The 22,487-nt window shown below is 45.6% G+C and overlaps 1 protein-coding gene across 1 annotated transcript in view; it reads right to left on the bottom strand.

Annotated features, from left to right (window-relative positions):
* LRRC56 (leucine rich repeat containing 56) overlaps positions 1 to 22,487 on the bottom strand; it is a 435,597-nt gene that overhangs the window by 83,565 nt on the left and 329,545 nt on the right. Inside the window, exon 11 of the mRNA XM_029582256.1 lies at positions 9,928 to 10,059. Coding sequence (XP_029438116.1) covers positions 9,928 to 10,059 — 132 coding nt within the window. The remainder of the gene's footprint in view (positions 1 to 9,927; positions 10,060 to 22,487) is intronic.

Consider the following 22,487-nt stretch of genomic DNA (forward strand, 5'->3'; position numbering starts at 1 on the left):
CTGCGCAGCTTCCTGTCACAGAAGATAGGAGCCCGTCCCTCCCTGTTTGTTGATGTTCCACATGGCCACCTGGTTGTCCGTCTGGATCAGGATGACTTGATTGGAGAGGCGATCCTGAAATACCCTGAGAGCATATCTGATTGCTCGCAGCTCCAGAAATTTATTTGGTGTTGGCTTCCTCTGGAGACCAAGATCCTTGTGTCTGCAGATCGGCCACGTGGGCTCCCCAGCCAGGTTGGAAGCATTGATGGTGAGAGTTATTTGAGGGTCTGGAGCCTGGAAGGCAAGACCTGGAGGAGATTGATCTGATTTTTCCACCAGGCGAGAGACAGAAGGAGTGAGTCGGTTACACTGGACAATGGTTGACAGGGGCTGAATGGACTAAGTCCATTGTGATCTTAGAGTCCACTGCATGACTCTCATGGCCAAGCGGGTCATTGGGGGTGACCTGAACTGAGGACGGCATGTGTCCCAGGAGGATGAAAAAGCGGTGTGTAGTCGTAGAGTGTTGAGACTGCAGCTGGTGTGCAAGAGACACAAGAGTGAGAGCTCAATGTCGAGGCAGGAAAGCCTTTGCCTGCAAGGTGTCCAAGTCTGCCCCAATGAACGATAAGGTTTGAGATGGGACTAAGTAGGATTTGTCGTAGTTGACGAGAAATCCGAGTGAAATTAGAGTGTGTAAAGTAAGAAGTAGGGATGACAGAGCAGCTTGCTGAGAGGGAACCCTGATTAACCAATTGTCTAGATAGGGGTAGATGTGAACACCTTGAGTTCTGAGGAAGGCTGCAACTACAAGGAGGCATTTTGTGAAGACTCGTGGTGCAGAAGCAAGGCCGAATGGAAGCACTCAGTACTGATAGTACTTGGGCCTACTAAAAAACCTCAGGTATTTGCGATGAGATGGAATTATCACGATAGGAGTGTATGCGTCCTGGAGGTCTAGAGAGCAGAGCCAGTCTCCTCTTTGTAGAAGAGGAAGAAGAGAGCCCAAGGTTACCATTTTGAACTTCTCTCGCTGGAGGTACTTGAGGGCACGTAGATCCAGAATTGGACGAATGCCTCCCGATTTTTGGGGATTAGAAAGTACCGGGAATAGAACCCTAGACCTTGTTGTGAGTATGGCACTGGTTCTATTGCTCTGGACTGGAGAAAGAGGGAGACCTCCTTCTCCAGGAGTAGTGAATGGTCGGATGTTCTCCACGGTCGGTAGAGGTGGGGAGAGTCCGGTGGAATGGAGAGAAAGTTCAGACGATAACCTTGAGCAATTATCGCTAGGACCCACTGGTCTGAGGTGATTGAGTGCCACCTGTTGTTGGAATGGCACAATCGACCTCCCACTGGAATGTGGGGCAAAGAAAGCTGGCTGCTGTTCTCTATGTAAGAGTCAAAAACCGGAAGCAGGGCCCAGCTGAGGGACTGTTTACGGTTTTTGTTTCAGTGTCTGACGAGACTGGGTTTTTTGAAATGGTCTCGTAGAATGGGTTCTAGTTGGTAGCGGGCAGGACTTCTTCGGGCGGAAGAATGACTTCTTCGAGTCTTTCCTAAAAGGCTGTTTTTTGAAGAGTATTCAGAAGGCATGAGAGAGAGCTGTCTCAGGGTCTCATGATGGTCCTTTAGTTCCACCACCGTCCGTTGAATCTGCTCGCCAAACACGTTGTCTCCTACACAGAGGAGATCGGTCAATCTGTCCTGAACTTCAGGGCAAAGGTCGGAAGACTTGAGCAAGGCCCATCGTCTTGCCGAGAGATAGCAGTCGCAGATACCCTGGTTGCAGTGTCAAAGATATCATAAGATTTATTTATTTTATTTATTTAGGATTTTTATATACCGGCATTCATGATACAATCACATCATGCTGTTTACAATTAACAGGGGGTTGTAAAACAGTAATTGAAACTGGAAACAAGTGAGAGGAAACATCAAAGTTACAATAAACAAGGATGAGCAAAACTGGGAAGAGAAGAAAAGACTATAGGAATTTAACATAAGAGAGGAGAATTATTTACAATGTTCTGAAGTGGCTGACTATGGATGTTGATGAATTGAGATTTAGTTGGAGTCTGGAAAGGCTTGTTTAAACAGCCAAGTCTTAAGCCTTTTTCTAAAAGTTGGAAGGCAAGGCTCCTGTTGGAGATCAGGTGGAATGGAGTTCCATATTGATGGTCCAGCTGTTGAGAAGGCCTGATCTCTCAATGTTAGATGCTGCATGGTTTTTGTATGAGGTACCTGAAGTGATCCTCTGTATGCTTCTCTAATGGGTCTTGAGGAGGTATATTGTCTGAGCGGGATTTGTAGGTCTAGTGGAGCATGTTGATGGATGGCTTTATATATAATGGTGATGGACTTGTGAATAATTTTGAAATGAATTGGCAGCCAGTGTAGGTTTTTTAGGATGGGGGATATGTGGTCTCTTCTCCTGGTGTTTGTCAGTATTCTGGCTGCCGGTGTTTGGACCATCTGAAGCGGTTTGGTGTAAGATGATGGGAGACCTAATAAGATGGAATTACAGTAATCTATATTTGAAAAGATAATTGCTTGTAGAACCGTTCTGAAATCTTGAGAGTGAAAGAGGTTTTATTCTTTTCAGTACTGGAGTTTATGGAAACAATCCCTGGTTGTTCGATTGATAAATGATTTTTAAATTCAGCCGATTGTCAATTATCACTCCTAAGTCTCTCGCTTGGGTGATGTATAGGTTAGCTGGTGGAGTTGAAGTGATATTACTATTTTCTGGAGAGATGAGCAGGAGTTCAGTCTTGGATGCATTTAGAATCAGGTTTAAGCTGGCGAGGAGGCAGTTGATTTCTTGGAGGCAATTTTCCCAGTATTCGAGTGTTTTCGAATGGATTCTTTAATGGGGATCAAGATCTGAACATCGTCAGCGTATAGAAAGTGTTTTAGATTCAGTTTGGTTAGCAGCTGGCATAGCGGAAGAAGGTAATGTTGAAGAGCGTGGGGGATAAAGGAACCAAATCTGGATCCCAAAGATCCGAACAACTTCCGTCCGCTATGACTCATCCGAGGGTCATAGCGGACCTGGGGAACACCTCGGATGAACACCTAGGGAACACCTCGGATGAACACCTGGGGAACACCTCGGACCTGGGGAACACCTCGGATGAGTCATAGCGGGGTGATTCTTTATTGTGAATTCTGACCTTGGGGCCTCTGTTGATGAGGAACGTTTTGAATCATGCAAATGCGGTTCCTGTTATTCCAATGTTCGACAGCTGGTTTAGGAGGATGGAGTGATTAACGGTGTCAAATGCTGCCAAGAGGTCCAGTAGAATCAGTAAGAAGGATTGACCTTTATCGAGGCCCATGATGAGGTAGTCTGTCATGGATATGAGAAGGGATTCTGTACTTAATGCTTTTCGGAAACCATATTGGGAGGGGAATAGAAGTTTGTGATCTTCGATGTAGTCCGATAGTTGTGTATTAACTAATTTTTTCCATGATCTTAGCTATGAAGGGAAGGTTGGCAATCGGACGGAAGTTGTTCGGATCTTTGGGATCCAGATTTGGTTTCTTTACGAGTGGTCTGAGGGAGGCCAGTTTGAGGTCGTCTGGACAGATTCCCTGAGATAGTGAACAATTTATGATATCCGCCAGTGTTTTGGAAATGGTGTCTGGAATCATCAGGAGCAGTTTAGTGGGGATTTGGTCGAAGGGATGGGAGGAAGGTTTCATTTTCTTTAAAACTGCTTGGATCTCTGAAGTGGTTATGGGTTCAAAGGATTCAAGGGATATGTTTTTGGTGGGGAGATGAATATGAGCTAGAATGATAGGAGGTGTTAGAGGGCAGCTGTGTTAGGAGGAAAGACTAAAGAGGTTAGGACTTTTCAGCTTGGAGAAGAGACGGCTGAGGGGGGGATATGATAGAGGTGTTTAAAATCATGAGAGGTCTAGAACGGGTAGATGTGAATCGGTTATTTACTCTTTCGGATAGTAGAAAGACTAGGGGGCACTCCATGAAGTTAGCATGGGCACATTTAAAACTAATTGGAGAAAGTTCTTTTTTACTCAACGCACAATTAAACTCTGGAATTTGTTGCCAGAGGATGTGGTTAGTGCAGTTAGTATAGCTGTGTTTAAAAAGGATTGGATAAGTTCTTGGAGGAGAAGTCCATTCTACCTGCTATTAAATTCACTTAGGGGCGGATTTTAAGAGCCCTGCTCGCGTAAATCCACCCAAAACCGGGCGGATTTACGCGAGCAGGGCCCTGCGCGCCGGTAAGCCTATTTTACATAGGCCTACCGGCGCGCGCAGAGCCCCGGGACTCGCGTAAGTCCCGGGGTTTTCGGAGGGGGCATGTCGGGGGGCGGGCCCGAACTGCGCGGCGTTTTCGGGGCTTGTCGGGAGCGTTCCGGGGGCGGGCCCGGGGGCGTGGCTACGGCCTGGGGCGGCCCGGGGGCGTGGCCGCGCCCTCCGGACCCGCCCCCAGGTCGCGTCCCGGCGCGCAGGAGGCCCGCTGACGCGCGGGGATTTACGCCTCCCTCTGGGAGGCGTAAATCCCCCGACAAAGGTAAGGAGGGGGTTTAGACAGGGCCGGGCGGGTGGGTTAGGTAGGGGAAGGTGAGGGGAGGGCAAAGGAAAGTTCCCTCCGAGGCCGAAATCGATAGCCTTGCGCGCGCCGATCCAGGATTTTAGCGGATACGCGCGGCTCCGCACATATCTACTAAAATCCAGCGTACTTTTGTTTGCACCTGGAGCGCAAACAAAAGTAGGCTATTCGCGCTCGTTTTTAAAATCCGCCCCCACTTAGAGAATAGCCACTGCCATTAGCAATGGTAACATGGAATAGACTTAGTTTTTGGGTACTTGCCAGGTTCTTATGGCCTGGATTGGCCACTGTTGGAAACAGGATGCTGGGCTTGATGGACCCTTGGTCTGACCCAGTATGGCATTTTCTTATGTTTTTAGCGATTTGTTTCGGAAGAACAGAGCCAACTCTTCGGCTTTGGATTGTGCTTGGTTGCTAGGGATATCTGGTGAGTTGATTAGTGTTAGATTGGATACGTAGGCAAAAAGGGCTTTAGCATCGAAGACCAGGTCATGAATCTTATGCGCGTAGAAATCCCTTTTTGATCTTAAGGTGGAGTTCCTGTATTGGTGAAGAGCAAGTTTATAGGCGGAGAGTTTGCTGAAGCAAGGGGCTTTTCGCCATTTACTCTCTTTCTGTATTAAACTCTGTTTTAGTTTTCGAAGTTCGTTGGTGAACCACGGTTGTCTTTTGGAAGAGTTGGGGTTGAAATTTTTTGTTGACAGTGGGCATAGTTTATTTGCTACAGCCTCTGTCATGTTTCTCCAGGAAAGGAGGGCAGAGTTAGGGTTGGTGAGGTCTATGAGTGGGAGTTGTGAGGTCAGCTGTTTACTGAGGTCGTCATAGGAGCAGGATCTTCTGTAGAGAAAGGAGGGTTGAGGTGAGTGTTGCTGGTTTCTGTCAGTGTGAAGGTGAAGGTGGTGGAGATTAGAGCGTGATCTGACCAAGGGACCTTCTTGCATCTAGGATGTGATGTATGCGTGATGCCAGAGTTTATGAAGATAAGGTCCAACGTGGGACCGGCTTTGTGGGTAGGTTTGTTGACTATCTGCTTGAATCCCATGGCTGAGAGGGCAGTGAGAAAAGCTTCACAGCTGGTTGAAAATGTGGGGTTGTCTACATGCAAGTTGAAATCTCCTAGGATTATAGCTGGGGCGTCCAGATTAATGTGTGTTGTAGTTATTTCAACAATGGGGGAGGCATCTGTTTCCAGGAGGCCCGGAGGAGTGTAGACGAGGAGGATTTGTAGTTGGTCTGATGTAAAAAGGCCTATTTCTTGTTTAGGATCTGATTTAACTGGGTGTTGAGAGAATCTCAGGGCTTTTTTGGTTGCTAGAAGAATGCCCCCACCCCTTTTTTTCTGTCGGGGGAGAGAAAAGAAGTTGTAGGTCGATGTTGGTAGTTGGTTTATTATTGCTATAATCCGTGGTTTGAGCCAGGTTTCTGTTATAGCACAGATGTCCGGATTAGCGTCTAGGAGGTAGTCGTTGAGGATCAGCGATTTCTTGGTAAGGGATTGAGCATTAAATAGAGTTAGGGAGAATAGAGCGAGGCCTAGGAGTTGGGTAATAGGTGAAATCAAGATGGGGGTGAGGGTTTTTAAAGTGCGGCGTTGGGCTTGCATAGTTGATTTTCCTGTGGAGGATAGACTGTGTTGAAGAATAGGGATTGGGAAAACTGATGCATTCTGGATTGTCGAGCGGAAAGGTTGGGGTTGACTGGTTGGGTGATCCGGATGAGAGCTAGATAGAGGTTCGGTGAGGGCTGATGTGGATGAATTCTGAGATAAGCTGGATAGAGGGATGGAGAGGGTATATGCTGGAACGGGTTTAATAGATACTGTTAAGGATGATTGTTGGCACCGGCTTGTTATAGCTGCTGAGAATGTAAGCGGGAACAGGTATGACTGCAGCTGTTATGGATGAGTGCTGGAGCCGGATTGATATAATTGTTGAGGATGAGTATTGCAACCAGTATCTGAGAGCTGGAATGGAAAGATGTTGAGTTGAGCTGGACGGCTGCTGGCATGAACGAATGTAGGGGGCAGGCTGGATGCTAATTGCAGGCGGGAGTTGGATCTGGTGTAATAGAGATGAGGGGAGATTGAGGGCAGCAGCAATAAGAGGTTAGGGCAACACTTCGGTGCTGCACGAAGGGGCGCACAAAGGGCGGGCCCCTTTGTCGCACTCCTTCGGCACCTAGCTGAGCAGGGATTTAAATCCCGTTAAGGGCTGCCCTTGATTGGCTGCCCGGTTGTGCTTGCAGGGATTGGCTGGACTGAAAGAAGGCCAAATCGGGGGCGGTCCGAGCTCCCTGAATCAGTCGGGCGGACGGCGCGGGTTGCCTCATGGTCGGCGTGGGAGAGGCTCAGGGTAAGTATATTTTTTAAAGGCCTTACCCCGTATCTCATGCTTGCCTGCCTCAAAACCCTTGTTGGCTAGGGTTTGGAGTTGCTCTTGAAATTGCTGAGGCAGGGAGTCTGTTAAGTCTTGTACCTGCTTAAATAAGACCCTATTATATTGGCTCATATAGAGCTAATAAGAGGCAATTCTGGAGATGAGCATTGATCCCTGGAAGACACGGTGACCAATGGCATCTAGAAATTTCTGTTCCTTGCCTGGGGGAAAGGAAGTGTGAGGTTTTGCTCTCCTTGCTCTTTTCTGGGCAGATTCGACAGCCACAGATTGGTGATCCAATTGAGGTTTGCAAAAACCTAGAGCTGACTGAATGAGATAGGTGGTGTCAGCTTTCCTGTGGACTGGAGCCACAGAGCCAGGATGTTCCCAGTTCTTTTTGAGGAGATCTAGAAGAACCTGGTGGATAGGGATGGAGGTTATTTCCTTGGGAGCAACCAGGAATTGTAACAGCTCCATCATTTGAAGCCTGTCATCTTGTTCCGTCTGCAGTTGGAAGGGTACCAATTCAGACATCTCCTTCACAAAATTTATGAAGGAAAGGTCCTTTGGAGGAGAACGCTTTCTACTTTCAGTAGGTGAAGGTGGTGAAAGCAAATCATCAGTGTCTGGTGAAGAATCATCAGTCCTGGTTTTGTAGGGATCAGCACCTGCTCCTCTAGGGAATAGAGGAGGACGGGGCGGTGGGGATCCCTGAAGGTCTGGTCGAGGCTCCGAAGGAATAACTGGAGGCACCGATGAAGGCATTGAAGGCACCGGTGCAGGCATCGAGGGCATCGATGGATGGCTCGATGGTGCCGATGAACGCGTCGGCACCGGACATATCGGCATCGGCAGAACTCCCGAAGGAGGGATGCGGAATGGTGTTTCTCCTCCCGATGACAACGCAAGCGGGGAGGGGCACTGGAGCCATCAGTGACCCGGGGTCCATCGGTGGAAAAGCGGCCATAAGCGCTTCCATCCTCGAGAGCAGCGGTGCCAACTCTGCTGGAATCGGGTCAGTGGTCGGTTCCGCAATCGGTACCGGTGTCTGTGCCGGAGGAACCTGGAGTCGATGCATCGCCTTGTCGATGTCCTCCTGAACCATCCAGTACAGTTCTTCTCGGAGACCTGGCGTAAGCAGCCCCGGCTCCGGAACAGAAGAAGGCAGAGGCATAGCCGGAGGGACCACCGTTAAAGGCGGAGTCGCGGCTTGGTGAACCGGTCGCTGAAAAGGTCTGTGCCTTTTCTGGATGGGGTTTCTTCGACAGCGGCTCAGACGATGGCGAGGTCGATGATTTTGCTCCCTCGATGGTCAGAGACTGTCTATGCTGGTGGCGATGGTTATCTCTACGATCCCCTCGGTCCTGAGGGGGAGTAGAGGGTGACAGAGGCCGAGAAGTCGTCGATGCCGGACGGTCACCGGCCGGAGGATGATGCTGGCGCGAAGTTGATGGTGCCGGTTCTGACGACGTCAATGCAATAGACAGCGTCGGGGTTTGAGCACGGCAGAAAAGCTCCATCTTCTCCATTCTAGCCTTGCGACCTTTTGGTGTCATAAGGGCACATTTGGTACAGGTTAGGACATCGTGCTCACTTCCGAGACACATTACACAGACTTTGTGAGGGTCTGTGATGGACATGGTGCAATTACAGTCCGGGCACCGGCAGAACCCCGACACCATGGCCATGAAAAAATTGAGCCGCGGTATAGTCGACGGCCAGTAGGCTGTGAGGACCAAACTCGATGGTAATCAACGGAAAATGGGTAAAAACTTACCGGAGTACTGCAACTTGAAAAAAGTTGAAGGAGGGACCCCTGTGGGGTAAATTAAATTTTAGTAATTCCGTGAGGAAAATTCCTGTCAGGAATCTCTGCAGAGCTTCTTAACCGCGTGGCTACTGCTGCGCGGAAAAAAAGAAGACTGAAGGGGAACCTCTGCTGGCTGCAGAGTTAGTGCCGTGCTGGGCATGCCCAGTAGGGGCCAGTCAAAGCTCTGGAAACTTTGACAGAAGTGTTCCGTGATTGGGCTCCAACCTGTGATGTCACCCATATGTGAGGATTACCATCCTGCTTGTCCTGTGAGAAAAGCACCTCCTTTAATACTCTGGCAATATAAAATAATGGACTCGATACAACATGAACGTTTAGATGTTTTACTGATGCACAGGAGAGTACCCAAAGCTTACTCAGGTATGGGAATCTTTTTATAATACATTATCTGTTCAGACTTATACCAAATTGACAAGCTTGGTCACTTAAGCTGCTATGTTACTTACTTGGTGTGATTGTGTATATAAATGTGGCATGAATGTTTAGGACTGTTTGTTCTCCTTTTTAGGTTATTACTAGGGCTGTTTGAAAAGAATTGCAACCAAGAATAGTTTGGAGATACAAGTATTCTTTATGTTTTTTTCTTTTGTATAGAACTTCTGAATTTGATTTTGTTCTGTACTTGTCAATGAAAGAACTTTCACCAGATTTGGCGAATAGTTCTTGAACTTATTTTGAAGAAGTTCACACATCAAGTAGAGAGGTGCACACTTTAGATGCAGTAATGGAACAATGCACGAAACCAAGAGCCACCAGGCAGCAGTAGAGTTAGTCTAAAATGAGATGCAAAGTAAAGTATTTTGACTGCAGTATTAGTTTACATGGCTACGGGTCAACAAAAAAGTCTTTTATTGGCCTGACAATATATCTCTGACTAGCTTACAAGAGCTTCATATCCTTTATTAGGTGAAAGCAAAATGAGCAAGTTAATGCCCCCTCCCATGCCCTTTCACTTTATACCATCACTGTAATACAATCTGTGAATTACTTGTATATTCAGGAATCATTTACATTAACCTGAGTCATTTCTGATTTTCAAAAGCTAATCAGAAATGAATTAATTTATTCCAAGGAGGTATCACCTGCAACTTTGTTGACCTTATTTGTTCAAATGAGACACAGGGAAGAACTGTGTCAATGTAATCAAGTCTCTTACTGATGGTGCTTTTCCCCTCCAGACTCTCAGTTCAGCAAAGACATCTTCCCAGTGGCTGTCTGCCATTTCTTCAGAGTCGTACATGTGGTCGGATAGATGGCTTAGCTGCTTCAAGCAGTTCAGAGAGGCTGTCTAATAAAATAAAAAGAATCGTCTATCAGCAACTTCACATTGTGTATTTTGCACTTAATTCACTCTAAATAATCAAGTGCAACTCTGAAGAGAAATATGAAAGAGCACCCCCCCCCCCCCCCCCACCGTTGACAACCAGCATGCTGACAACCCATACAGGATTCTCTGATGGAATAAGTGCATACAAGGATTGGGCCAAGAATTTAAGGTGTGATACAGAAATCCAAAGTTAAGAAGAAACAAAGAAGTAACATCGAAAATGGTCTCCGCTGGGGGGGGGGGGGGATGTCTTTTCTACAGAGAAAAAGCCAAAAGACCATTTTACAAATACATACATTTAGAAATATTATCAAATCACAATGCTGAATAGAAGCAGACTAGAAGAAATGTGAGCCAATGTATAGCCTTTTCCTACTGCTACTAAGTAGCAGGAACTATGGATTGCAATGTACTTTTCTAGTAATTCCTCAGCCCTCTAGTGCTAATAGTGTATACCATGACACCTTGACTCTAAATCCTAAAGCCACAAGATTTTCAAGTTGCGGACTTTAAAACCCTTTCTGCGGGGCATTTTTGCTTTCCAGGAAGATGAACTGCTGTTAAGGTAGCACACACAATGTGACAGAATGGCAGTTAAAATAGATACACAGTAAAGCAGAGTTACTTACCTGTAACAGGTGTTCTCCGAGGAAAGCAGGATGACAGTCCTCACAAATGGGTGACATCGTACGGAGCCTGGCATGGAAACTTATGTCAAATTTTCTAGAACTCTGACAGCTTCACTGAGCATGCTCATGCATGTATTACATCAAGCATCCTTGCGGGGTCCCTTTATGTCATATCATAGAGTTCAAGAGAACAAACTAAAGGAGAAAAATTCCACATAGTGGAAACCCAACTCTTTGGGGTGGTGAGCTGGTTTCATGAGGACTGACATCCTGCTGTCCTCACGAATGGCAGTCCTCACACATGGGTGAATCCCTAGCTATAGGCTGTCCCCCAACATAAAAGGGGACCAACAAAACACTACAGTAAGTGCCAACAGGAATAACAACCAGTTTTGTTAGTGGGGGCGGGGGCGGAGGGTGAGGAACCTGAACAAAAACAATGGACCCTGTTACATCAGCCATCCTTATCCAAACAATAATGCAATGTGAATGTGTGGACAGAATTCCACGTCGCAGTTCTACAGATCTCTCCATAGGAACTGCTCACAATTGAGGCTCCGACCCTGCCATAGTTCAAACAGAGTCAGCCTTGACATGCAGTCTTGCTAGGGTACAACAGAAAGAGATGCAGTCTGCTAGCCAACTGGAAAGCGTCTGCTTGGCAATGGTGATGCCCAACTTATTTCCTATCAAAAGGAACAAAATGTTAGTTGTACTGTCTATGGACTTCTGTCTGTTCCAGAAAGACGACTAAGGCTCTTTTGCAGTCCAAACTGTGCAGTGTTTGTTCACCTTGGTGCGAATGGGGCCTGGTAAAGAATGTTGGCAGAAGGAATGACTGTTTAGGATGAAGTCTGACACTACCTTAGACAGGAACTTAGGGCACCTACATAAGATCACCCTGTCATGAAAAAACAGTGTAGGTGGTTAAGTCAATATAGTCTTGAGATCGTTGACCCTGTGTGCTACAGTGACTGCCACTAAAAATATGACCCAGGTCAGGTACTTCAGGTTTCATCAGTTGAGCTAGTACCACTATGAGATTCCAAGACATAGCAGGAGGCTATGAAGCAGGCCCCGCATGAAACAAAGCTATAGGCTGTACAGAGAGGGGCGTACCATTTTCATCACAGTGATAGGCGCCAATTGCACTTAGATGAATCCTAATGGAATTGATCTTCAAACCAACTTCCTATAGATGTAGAAGATAATCAAGTAGTTTTTGTGTGGAGCAGGAGAAAGCATCTAGGACCTTCTGATCACAACATGGAAAACCTCCTCCACTTCAGTCCATAGAACTTTCTAGTAGAAGACTTTCTGGAAGCCACTAGGACCAGAGACACATTTTCCAAGAGATAGAATGTTTACAGTATCAATCTCTTATCCAGGCTGTGAGCGACAGGACCTGTAGGTTGGGATGGCGCAACCTGACTTGATTCTGGGGTCATGACATCTGGGGAAGTCTCAAACTGATCAGTTTCCAGATGGACATCTCCCTGAGGAGTGGAAGCCAGACCTGTTTTGGCCAATAAGCGTCTATGAAAATCATAGTCCCTCTGTCCTCATGAAGTATCAAGAGAGTCTTCGCCACCAGTGGAGCTGGAGGATAAACATACAGGAGACACTCGCCCCAATGGTGGGCGAAGGCATCTGAGGCTGGTTTTCCACATGTTCTGTGTAGGAAGCAAAATAGAGGAACCTTCCTGTTCCAAGGCACTGCGAAGAGATCCAGATCTGGGTTTCCCCAAAGGTTAAAGATCTGATTCACAAGCCCTTGGGGTCCAGAGACCAATCGTGAGGTCTGAAGGTGCGACTCAGTCTGTCCACTATCACATTCTCCGTTCTGGCCAGGTACATGGCCCTGAGCACCATCCTGTGGGAATGGTCCATGAACAGATCTAGACCACTTCTAGCCTCAGGAGGTATGATCCCGTACCTCCCTGCTTGACATACCACATTGTCACTTGGTTGTCAGTCTGTATCAAAACAATTTTGATGGAAAGCCAATCTCTGAAAGTCCATAATGTGTATCTGATTGCCTGGAGCTCCAGGAAATTGATTTAATAGAGACATTCCTGGGCAGACCAAGGGCCCTGGGTGCTGAGCCCATCTACATAAGATCCCCAGCTCACGGTGGACACATCTGTGGTTAGGAGTTCATTGTTGAGGAGTACAGGCAATCTATTAGGTACCCCACCAAATTTCCCCCCTCCCCGAGCACATGCTACTGGGCCCCAGAATGGGCTCGGGTGGGGGGGGGGGGGAATCTGGTAGGGTACCCAATAGATTCAATCAATCTATTGGGTAACAATGGAGAGAATCCACTGGTCTGAGGTTGCACTGGGCCAGCGGTTCACAAAGAACCAAAGCCTTCCCCTGACCGGCAGATTCCATCATATTGGGTATGGGTGATTTGTCTATGTCACCTGCGATCCAGTCAAAATCCCATCCCTGGAGTTGACTGAGGCCGCTGGCTGGGGCTTCGGGGCTCTTTGTTGCCTGGGCCAGCAACAAGAGCCTTGATGTGACTGACGCAAATGAGGAGGCAATGGGTAGTACTTATTTGGGCAAAAGGACTTAGCCGACCTCCTGGATGAAGAGGGCAGGTTTCGCATGCCAGTGGAGAGCTGCTGTAGGGGAGATTTTCTCCCCTACACAGTATGTCAGCGAGTAGCTCCTGCATCTCTGATCTGAGGCCCACAGCCATGCAAGCCTGGGAGCACAGATTCCTGCTGCAGAGACCCTTGATACTGTCTTGAAAGCATCGTAAGTCAAACGGACCCATGTTTTCTGCACTCTTGACCCTTATACACCAGCAACAGGAGTGTGTCTTGTGACAGTTGCTTGGCAATGTCCTGCACCTGCTTCCTGAGTATATTGGCTCATGGAGAACTGGCAGGCTACTATGTGGGCAAAAAGCATAGCACCCTGGAGCACCTTTCTCTGAAGAGCATGCATCGCTGTGTGGTCCTTCCTCGGGGGCGCAGAGGAATAGGAAAGGAGCGTTTGGCCTTCTTGACAGCAGATGTGATGATCACTGACTGGTGGGGTAGCTGACACTTGTCGAATCCAAGAGCCTTTTGAACGAGATAAATTGCAACTGACTTCCTATTCATGGGAAATATTGTGAGTGGGTGTTCCCCACGTCCTCATCAGTAACTCCCATAAGGATCTCGTGCACTAGAATTGCCATGATCTCCTTAGGAAGCTCCACGAACTGGAGGATATCTAGCATTTAGTACCTAGTATCCCCCCTGTAGACAATTGAAATGGGATGGCCTCTGTAATCACCAGAACAAAGCCTGCGAAGGAGAGGTCCTCCAGCAGGGTCTTCCTTCGATCCTCTGAAGGAGGCAGATCTGAGGAGAGATCATCCAAAGCATCATCAGAAGCCACAAAGGAGTCATCCCCTCAAGGGTCATAGGTGCCCTAGTCTCCGCTGTCATAGAAACATAGAAATGGCGGCAGAAAAAGACCAATCGGCCCATCTAGTCTACCCCGCAAGCTTCCATACTTATTTTCCCATACTTATGTTTCATCAACCACCAAGTTCAGGGCCCTTGTTGGTAACTGTTTGATTCAAATTTCCTGCCATCCAGGAGACCGGGAAGTTGAGTGTGTCCCGAGAGCGTTGCTGTGGTGGTGGACCGGAGACCTGTCGGGGCTGGAGCGCTGCCGGAGGGCCGATGAGGTGGACCGAGGACACACCCCAAAGTGAGATCATCGGCAGGCGATGCCAGAGGAGCTTTAAAACTGTCTCCTTGCGGCACACAGCCGCACACTCCAAAGGGGCACTCTGCTTTGGTTTAAAAATCACCCAAATAGCTCTCTTGATTGTTTTCTTCATGTCTTTCGAGAAAATCTTCCCAGCTCCACCAGGGGGAATCCAAGTTGGACAATCTAATTCATTTAAGTACCTTTCAATTTTTAATATATGTATTGTTTCTTAAGAAATGCTTTATTCGGCTTGTAAACATAGGGTCCGAGAAAGGTTTGCAGTGGAAGGTACTATAGTTAGTCCGGTATTGGGCCCAATGGATGCCCACATCAGAAGAGGGACCTCAATACCGGGTGAAACGTCGCCTGAAGGGATCCAGGAAGGCATGGTTATCCCTTCGCAACCTAGAGATCTCATTGTCCCAGGATAATACAGCTCCCCCTGAGAGCCCTGTGACTAATAGATTGGAATCATATAGGGACACCACGCTGCCACTCAGGAAGACTGGTGGAATTGAAGGTGACCCAGGAACATCTTTGAATCCTGTTGCAGGAGGAGCCAATTTTCTTGGCAACTCAGAGGGAAATGTTATAGAGGGTCAAGTGCTACTTCAGGACACTGATCACAGTTTGGCTAAGTCAATTAGTGATGTTGGTGGGTTACTTCCAATAGTAAGAAGTAATTTGGGAATCTTTAGTAGTTTTAGATAAGAATGTTTACCCTGCAATTGAAAACTGTGTTAAAAAATATGGAAAATTTAGATTCTAAGCTAAAAATGTAATTCTGGAGGATAGTAAGAGAGATCAGGCTATAATGAATATTTCTTCTGAATTAAGAAGATTAAGTGATCAAAATGTATGAATAAAAGAAAATCAATATTTATCTAGGAAGATAGAAAATCTTGAAAATCAAGCGCAAAGTAAGAATCTAAGGCTGGTAAACTTTCCGAAGTTGCCAGCCTTATCAGCTAAAGAAATGTGGAATAAATTCGCCCTGGAATTCTTGAAAAATTCCCCAACAAGCTATGCCGCCTCTTACTCAAATTATTATATCCCCTCTTGGAAAAATACCTCTGAGAAAGGACAAGATTTTCAGACACCTTTAAATGTTACAGAAATTTGGAATCCACAAATGTGGAAATGGCTCAGCCTTCCACTTTGTTTCCTTTTTATTAAATTCTGATAAAGAGTGGGTCCAAAGTTATTTTTTAGAAACATTAATGAACATTTTGTCAATTAAATGTAAGAGTATTTCCAGATGTCACGAAAGACCCACAAAAGAGAGGAAAGAATTTCTTAATTGAGATCTAAACGTCTGCAAACAAGTATAAGGTTAAAGTTCCCATGTAAGTGTTGTATCACTTATACGTCTGTTAAGTATTGTTTTTTCCAACCATCACACTTGATTAAGTTCATTGCAGATAAGAATATAGAATGTAGTCCAGAAGTAGCAACCCCTCAGTACATATAACTAGAATTGCTCTATAAATGGAAACAAGTTTCCTGTATTAGATTGTCAGTATTTCTTATAAATAGTTTTGTGACTTATGCCGTTAATGTTTCATTACGTTATTCCCCCTATACAGAAAGACTTAGAAACATTACATAGTTTATGTTGTAATTTTTCATCGCGGTAAATGGTATAAATGTTGACTTATTTATTTATTTATTTAAACGCTTTTATATACCGACAACCGTTTGCACATCGTGTCGGTTTACATATAACTTAAAACCAGGGTATATATATAGGCATAGCCTTTACATAGAACAAAGAACAATTAAATACAGTAATGAAACAATAAACTAAATAATTGAGGAGGGAATCAACAGGGAGCAACATAGGTTGGGATGGGGTGGGAACAACAATGAGGGGGTGGGGTTATATACAGGGATTCATAAATACGTACAATGTTGTTTCAGGCAATTGTTCGAGGGAGAGAAGACGGAAAAACGGTGGGGGGCGGGGGGGGGGGCTGGTAAAAATGTGATGGCTATATGTGGGTCACAGCAGGAGAGGGTTATCTATCGAGGGTGAAGGGGGGGTAGGCTTGAAGGAAGAGCCATGTTTTCTGAGTTTCTTTTTGAAAGTGGGTGTGGAGGCTTCACGTACGTAGGTCACTGGGCATAGAGTTCCAGAGGGATGGGCCGGCAAGAGAAAGGCTCTGTTAGTGGTGGATATAAGTCTAGTTGATTTTATAGAAGGAGCACACAGAGTTCCAAGAAGGGGCGGTACGGGTAGGTCTTGAGGAGGAACGAGGAAGGAAAGGGGGGGTTAACCAGTTGTAATGTTCGTTGATGATGCTTTTGTGAATGAGGGTGAGAGTTTATATATTATGCGTGATTGTATGGGAAGCCAGTGGAGATCAATGAGGGTGGGGGTGATGTGGTCTTTCTTGCTGACATTTGAAAGGATGCGTGCGGTGGCTTTTTGGAGAAGTTGCAATGGTTTGATATGAGTGGCAGGGAGGCCAAGGAGGAGGGTGTTGCCAGTAATCTATTTTCGAAAATATGATAGCCTGGAGTACAGTACGGAAGTCAGAGAAGAAAAGTAGGGGTTTTGAGTTTTTTTAAGGGTTTGCAGTTTGGGAAGAAACAGCTGCTGAGGATAGATTTGATGTAGGGCTTGAAAGTGAGTTGGTTATCAAGAATGACACCCAAGTTTCGTGTTTGGAAGGGAATAGGTATTGACGAGTGTTTGGAGGAGATGAGAAGGAGCTCAGTTTTATGGGGGTTGAGGGATAAGTGCATGTCAGTGAGAAGCTGGTTGATAGAGGCAAGAATGGTGTCCCAGTTTGGAGGGCGGTGAGAATAGAGTTAGAGAAGGGGATGAGGATTTGCACATCATCTGCATAGATGAAGTGCGTGACCCCAATTTTAGAGAGAAGGTTGGTGAGGGGAAGCATGTAGATGTTAAAATAGGGTTGAGGAAAGGGAAGAGCCTTGGGGAACACCACAGTCGAGATTTATAGGGAGGATGCGATGTTGTCTGTGAGGACAGTGTAACTACGGTTTTGGAGGTATGATTTGATCCATGATAGTGCAGAGACAGGCTAATAAGGAGTGATAGTGCAGAGACTTAGGCTAATAAGGAGTGGAGATGATGAGCAGTATACAGTTAGGTAAAAACCATAGAAGGAAGTATAGCGCAATAAGGTTCATGGATCCTTATTTTATTTTTATTGAATTTTTAATAATTAAGGTACAATTCACTGTAAATAAAAATACAAAGATGATCATCAGACCTATAAATCAGATTCTTAATCTGTGAATATTATCAACATTCAAAAGAAAAAGTACAAGTAAAAGGAGAATAGGAAGAGGAAACGAAAGGCACAAGAAGCAGTCTATTTCACATAAGTTATAAATCTTTAAATAAGAATTATGTCAACTCTTCCCTATTATTCTCAATTTCACCAGCTCAATAGTGGGTTTTAGGGTTTCGCATCCAGATAAGATCTCAACTGGCTAGGCTGATTAAAGACATATCTTTTCCCCTGAAATACAATAGTACATTGACACGGAAATCTCAATATAAATTTGGTCCCTTTTTGTTGAGCTTCCCCCCTCATTGACAAAAATTCCTTCCTTCTGATTTGTGTCTCACGTGAGATATCCGGGAAAATCCTTATATTCTGACCATAGAACTTGACATTCTGATTTCTGAAATATAATCTTAGTATTGAATCTCTTTCAGATAGGAAGGAAAATTGAACAATGAGGGTAGCTCTTGTACTTATGTTTGTCTCAAAGGACTTTTCGAATAAGTCAGATAGATTAACTCAGTTCGGTTATCTTGTTTTTGGTTTTCTATTTCCTGATTTTGAAATACATAATAAATTCTCGCAATTGCTGGTAGTGCTTCATTAGTATACCTCAAAACATTTAAAAGATAGCTTCTAAATAGATCTGAGCTGACATTAAATGAGTTTTGGGGAAATTGAGTATTCTCAAATTATTTTTCCTAAGTTGGTTCTCTATAACTTCTAACTTATCATGATGCATTTTCTCAGACCTGATTAAATGTACTTGAACTTTATCCATCTCTTTCATTTTAAGCTCCTAAAGAATTCACTGACCCTTCTACATTTCAATCTTAGTCTGTAAAACCAGATTCTTATTTAAGGCATCTTGTAATGTACTAGCAATGTTATTAATAGTCTTTTGCATTGTTATCAACATAGATCCTATTTCTTCCAGGGTAAAGTTCCTTGGGGTAATTATAGACATTCCAGTTAGTGATCCGCCTTGGGTGCCTTCACTCCCTCCCTCGATTGGGGCCTGCCTGGGCACAAACTGTGGATAGGAAATACCATTTTGCTCTCTAGAATTCATTACTAGGCTCTCAGGGGAGCAGACTGCACTCTCTGCTACCCTCTGATGTTGAGGTGATGTAAAATTTAATTTAAGTTTAGGATCTCCAAAAAAGGGTATTTCCTCTCCAATCCCCACAGGCAGCTCAGGAGTTTCTGGTGCTCCAGGGGTTAACGATGTCTCTTGAGTCAAAAGGTTCATTCCCTGCTCCCGGTCTGATCCTTCAGCGACTCCTCCTCCTGGTGTCTCTGTGGGAAGCTTTACAAAACAATCCTAGATTTTTTGGTTGATTAGAAGACACAGGTGTAGAGTGACAACTCTCTCAGCTTGGCCTTCCTCTTTGTGTGCGGCATTAAAAAGAGGAGGCCAAAGCGAGCCCAATAATAGATCACCAATATTTATAAGAAATAAACTATTCACAGTTCTTGCAGAGGATTCTTTGTAGTTGACAATGTTCAAGCCTCTTTTTTCCCTTCTTAGACTCGTGGCTGCGGTATAATGATTCAAAATTTCCTGCCAAGCCAAACACGCCAAGCTAAGCCAAGCAAAGCCGCGCCCCCCTTAGGCGCGTGCGGCTTTGGTGGCGCGCCGGCGGTGGCTGTGCGCCGGCAGGACGCCGCTCTTGTAGGGCGGTCCTCGGCTCCTCCCCTAGCGTTCCAGCGAGTCAGGGGAAATCAAATGCAGAGGAATTCGCCTGCAGGCGAGAGAAGAAATCCGCGGCAAGCTGGGGGTGTAGGACGCCGCTCTTGCAGGCGTCCTCGGCTGCTTCCCTAGCGTTCCAGCAAGTCAGGGGAATCAAATGCAGAGGAAATTCGCCTCCAGGCGAGAGAAGAAAATCCGCGGCAAGCTGGGGGGTGTAGGACTCCGCTCTCGTAGGCGTCCTCGGCTCCTCCCCTAGCATTCCCAGCGAGTCAGGGTAATCAAAGCAGAGGAAATTCGCCTCCAGGCGAGAGAAGAAATCCACGGCCGGGATCCTTATTTTAAAGGATTCAATAAATCAAACTTAAGACGTTGATGAAATCAACATATCTTTCATTTATTAGATAATTTTCTTGCAGAGAAATCTTTAGGTCCCCCGACACGCACCGTGTTTCGCCACAAGGGCTGCGTCGGGAGGGACAAAGCCCAATGGTAAAGCTAGAAAGAAATAATTAAAACAATGCTCTAATGAGGAACCATAACAATAACAAAAGACACCAACAGTACAAGTAGGCAATAACTTGGCAATAATGACTTACAATATTAACCGTTCAATATATTTTCTACTGGTTTTGTTTTGTCTATTCTTTATTATTATTTATGTCAGTCATCCATTTTTCATGTCACCCATCTTTATGTAACCACATTTATATGTATGCCTTTTATTGCCTACTTGTACTGTTGGTGTCTGTAGGTACTTAGCTCCCGACCAGCGGTGCAGGCACAGGTGGAACCAGTCGTTTTGGTCTGGACCCCAGTGCCGTCTCCGGTATCGCGGGAGCTTCCTCCTCAGAGTAGTCAGTGACTACTTTGGGGGAATCCACTGCTTATTCTTGGGATACGCTGCTTGGGACCCTGCCAGGTACCTGTGACCTGGATTGGCCACTGTTAGAAACAGGATGCTGGGCTTGATGGACCTTTGGTCTGACCCAGCATGGCAAATCTTATGTTTGCTAAGGATTGGAAGTGAAGTAAACATCAATTTTCTGAAAGTGTGTTGGTGAGGAGTTAACTAAACAAAGTACATAGAGAAAAATAGCCAGATGTGATACATCTGAGGGTTTTAAGATAACTTAGAGAAGTTCTGTCAGCTTTGCTGAATGATTTTTTTTTTAATGCTTCTTTAGAGTCAGGTAAGTCCCAAAAAACTAGAGAGCCATGGATGTAGTTTCTCTTCACAAGAGAAAGGAGGCTGGGAACTACATGTCACGTAGTTAGTCCTCTGGACTGAACAAATTAGTGAAATTGCTGTTAAAAAACAGAAGATATTGCAGTTTCTGGAATCCAATGTATTACAAGATCCAAGGCAGATGGCCTTACCAGAGGTGTAGGCCTTGGCAGACGAATCTGATCAATTTCTTTGATTGAGTGACTAGAGAACTGGATCTGGAGAGAGCTCTAAATGTATTATACTAAAATTCTAGTAAGGCCTTTGAAACAGTTCCAAATAGGCAACATGATTAAATTGAGCATCTTTGTTATGAGCCCTAAAGTGGTTAGAAACTGGTTGCAGGGGAGGTGAGAAAGGCTAGTGGTAAATGGAGTTCACTCTGAGGAGACTGATGTTACGAGGAATGTGCTGCAGGGTAGACTCTGGATTGGTTCTTTTCAACATTTTTGTGAGTAACACTGCAAAAGGCTAATCAGGAAAGGTTAGTATTTTTGCAGATGATACCAGAATCTGCAACAGGAAGACAACCAGGAAGGCATAGAAAATAAGATCTAATTACGAAAGATTGAGGAATGGTCTTAAATCTGGCAGCAAAGATTTTACATAAAAAATTGATGTGTTATGCATTTTGGGGTGAACTTTGAAATTCCTATGCGTGCCAAAGCTGGGAGATATGCGCATAAGTCAGGCCGGCATGTGCTACACAGGTTTAAAAAAGCTCATGAATACGCGCATATCTCCCATTACGCAAATTTTTTTCAAAATGGGGCAGGGCATGGGCATTCCTAGATTTCTTAATGAAATCTGTGTGTAAGTATTTATGCACATAAGCATGCACCAGGGTTCCCTACTGCGTAACTTTACTTCTGCGATGGATAGCATGCAAGTCCAGGAACAAAAAAATTGGTCAATCAGTGGGGTTTTAAGGGTAGGGGCTAACGGGTAAAAGAGAGGCTAATTAACTAGGTGGGGGTTAGGAAGTATTATCCTTTACCTGGACTAACTGGGAATGAACTGGGGAAACTAGTAATTGTGTCGGTACAAATGTCTACTAAAATCCCCCCACTTACACGGTAGAGGCTGGATTTGCATGCACGTGCCCATATAAAATTGTGCGCATATCTACATTTGTACAGCCCATTTTTATACCATGACTCCAAAAACTCAAGGGAGAGGTACAGTATAAAAGAAAGGTAGCCATCCTTTCTCAGAGCCACAAAATCAAAATTCACAGAGGCAGAGAACCACCATGACTTTCACATGGGGGTAGGTTGGGAGGGGGAAGTGGGGCGAGGGGATACCACTGTTCCAAAAAAAAAAACAAAAAAAAAAAAACCAAAACACAAAAAGAGGCCAAATCTGACAAAAAAACACAAGCACACACATTCAGACACAAGAGACACACACAGACATATTCCACTCTTGTGTTTTGATCAAATGCTCATTCAGTGAAATCTCCTCGTCCCAGTACTGCTGCATTATGTAAAGTTCTTGCTTGTTGACCAGTCTACGGGCTTCTCCTATTCCTTCTCATCACCCACACTCTCCAGAAGACTCATTGGTGCTACAGCTACTGGCGCATGAAGCTCACATATGGTCAGTTTGGCCACCCCTGTGCTATCAAAATACTTCACAGATTCAGAACACAGACAGACCCTTGTCAAATACAGAATAAAGAGATCATAAAGTATAATAAAGGACCGACAAGCGCCTGCGGGGAGGGCCCCCTTAACAGGGCGCTTGCCGGCAGAGCGACTGCCCCCCCACCCACTACCCCCACCACCCCCCCACCCGCGGAGTCGTCTTACCGCGGCGGCCGGTGGAGGGGGGGCCGGGTGGGAGCAAACGCCGCGAGGGATGGA

The sequence above is a fragment of the Rhinatrema bivittatum genome, chromosome 17 (genome assembly GCF_901001135.1).
Source record: "Rhinatrema bivittatum chromosome 17, aRhiBiv1.1, whole genome shotgun sequence".
Lineage (NCBI taxonomy): Eukaryota > Metazoa > Chordata > Amphibia > Gymnophiona > Rhinatrematidae > Rhinatrema > Rhinatrema bivittatum.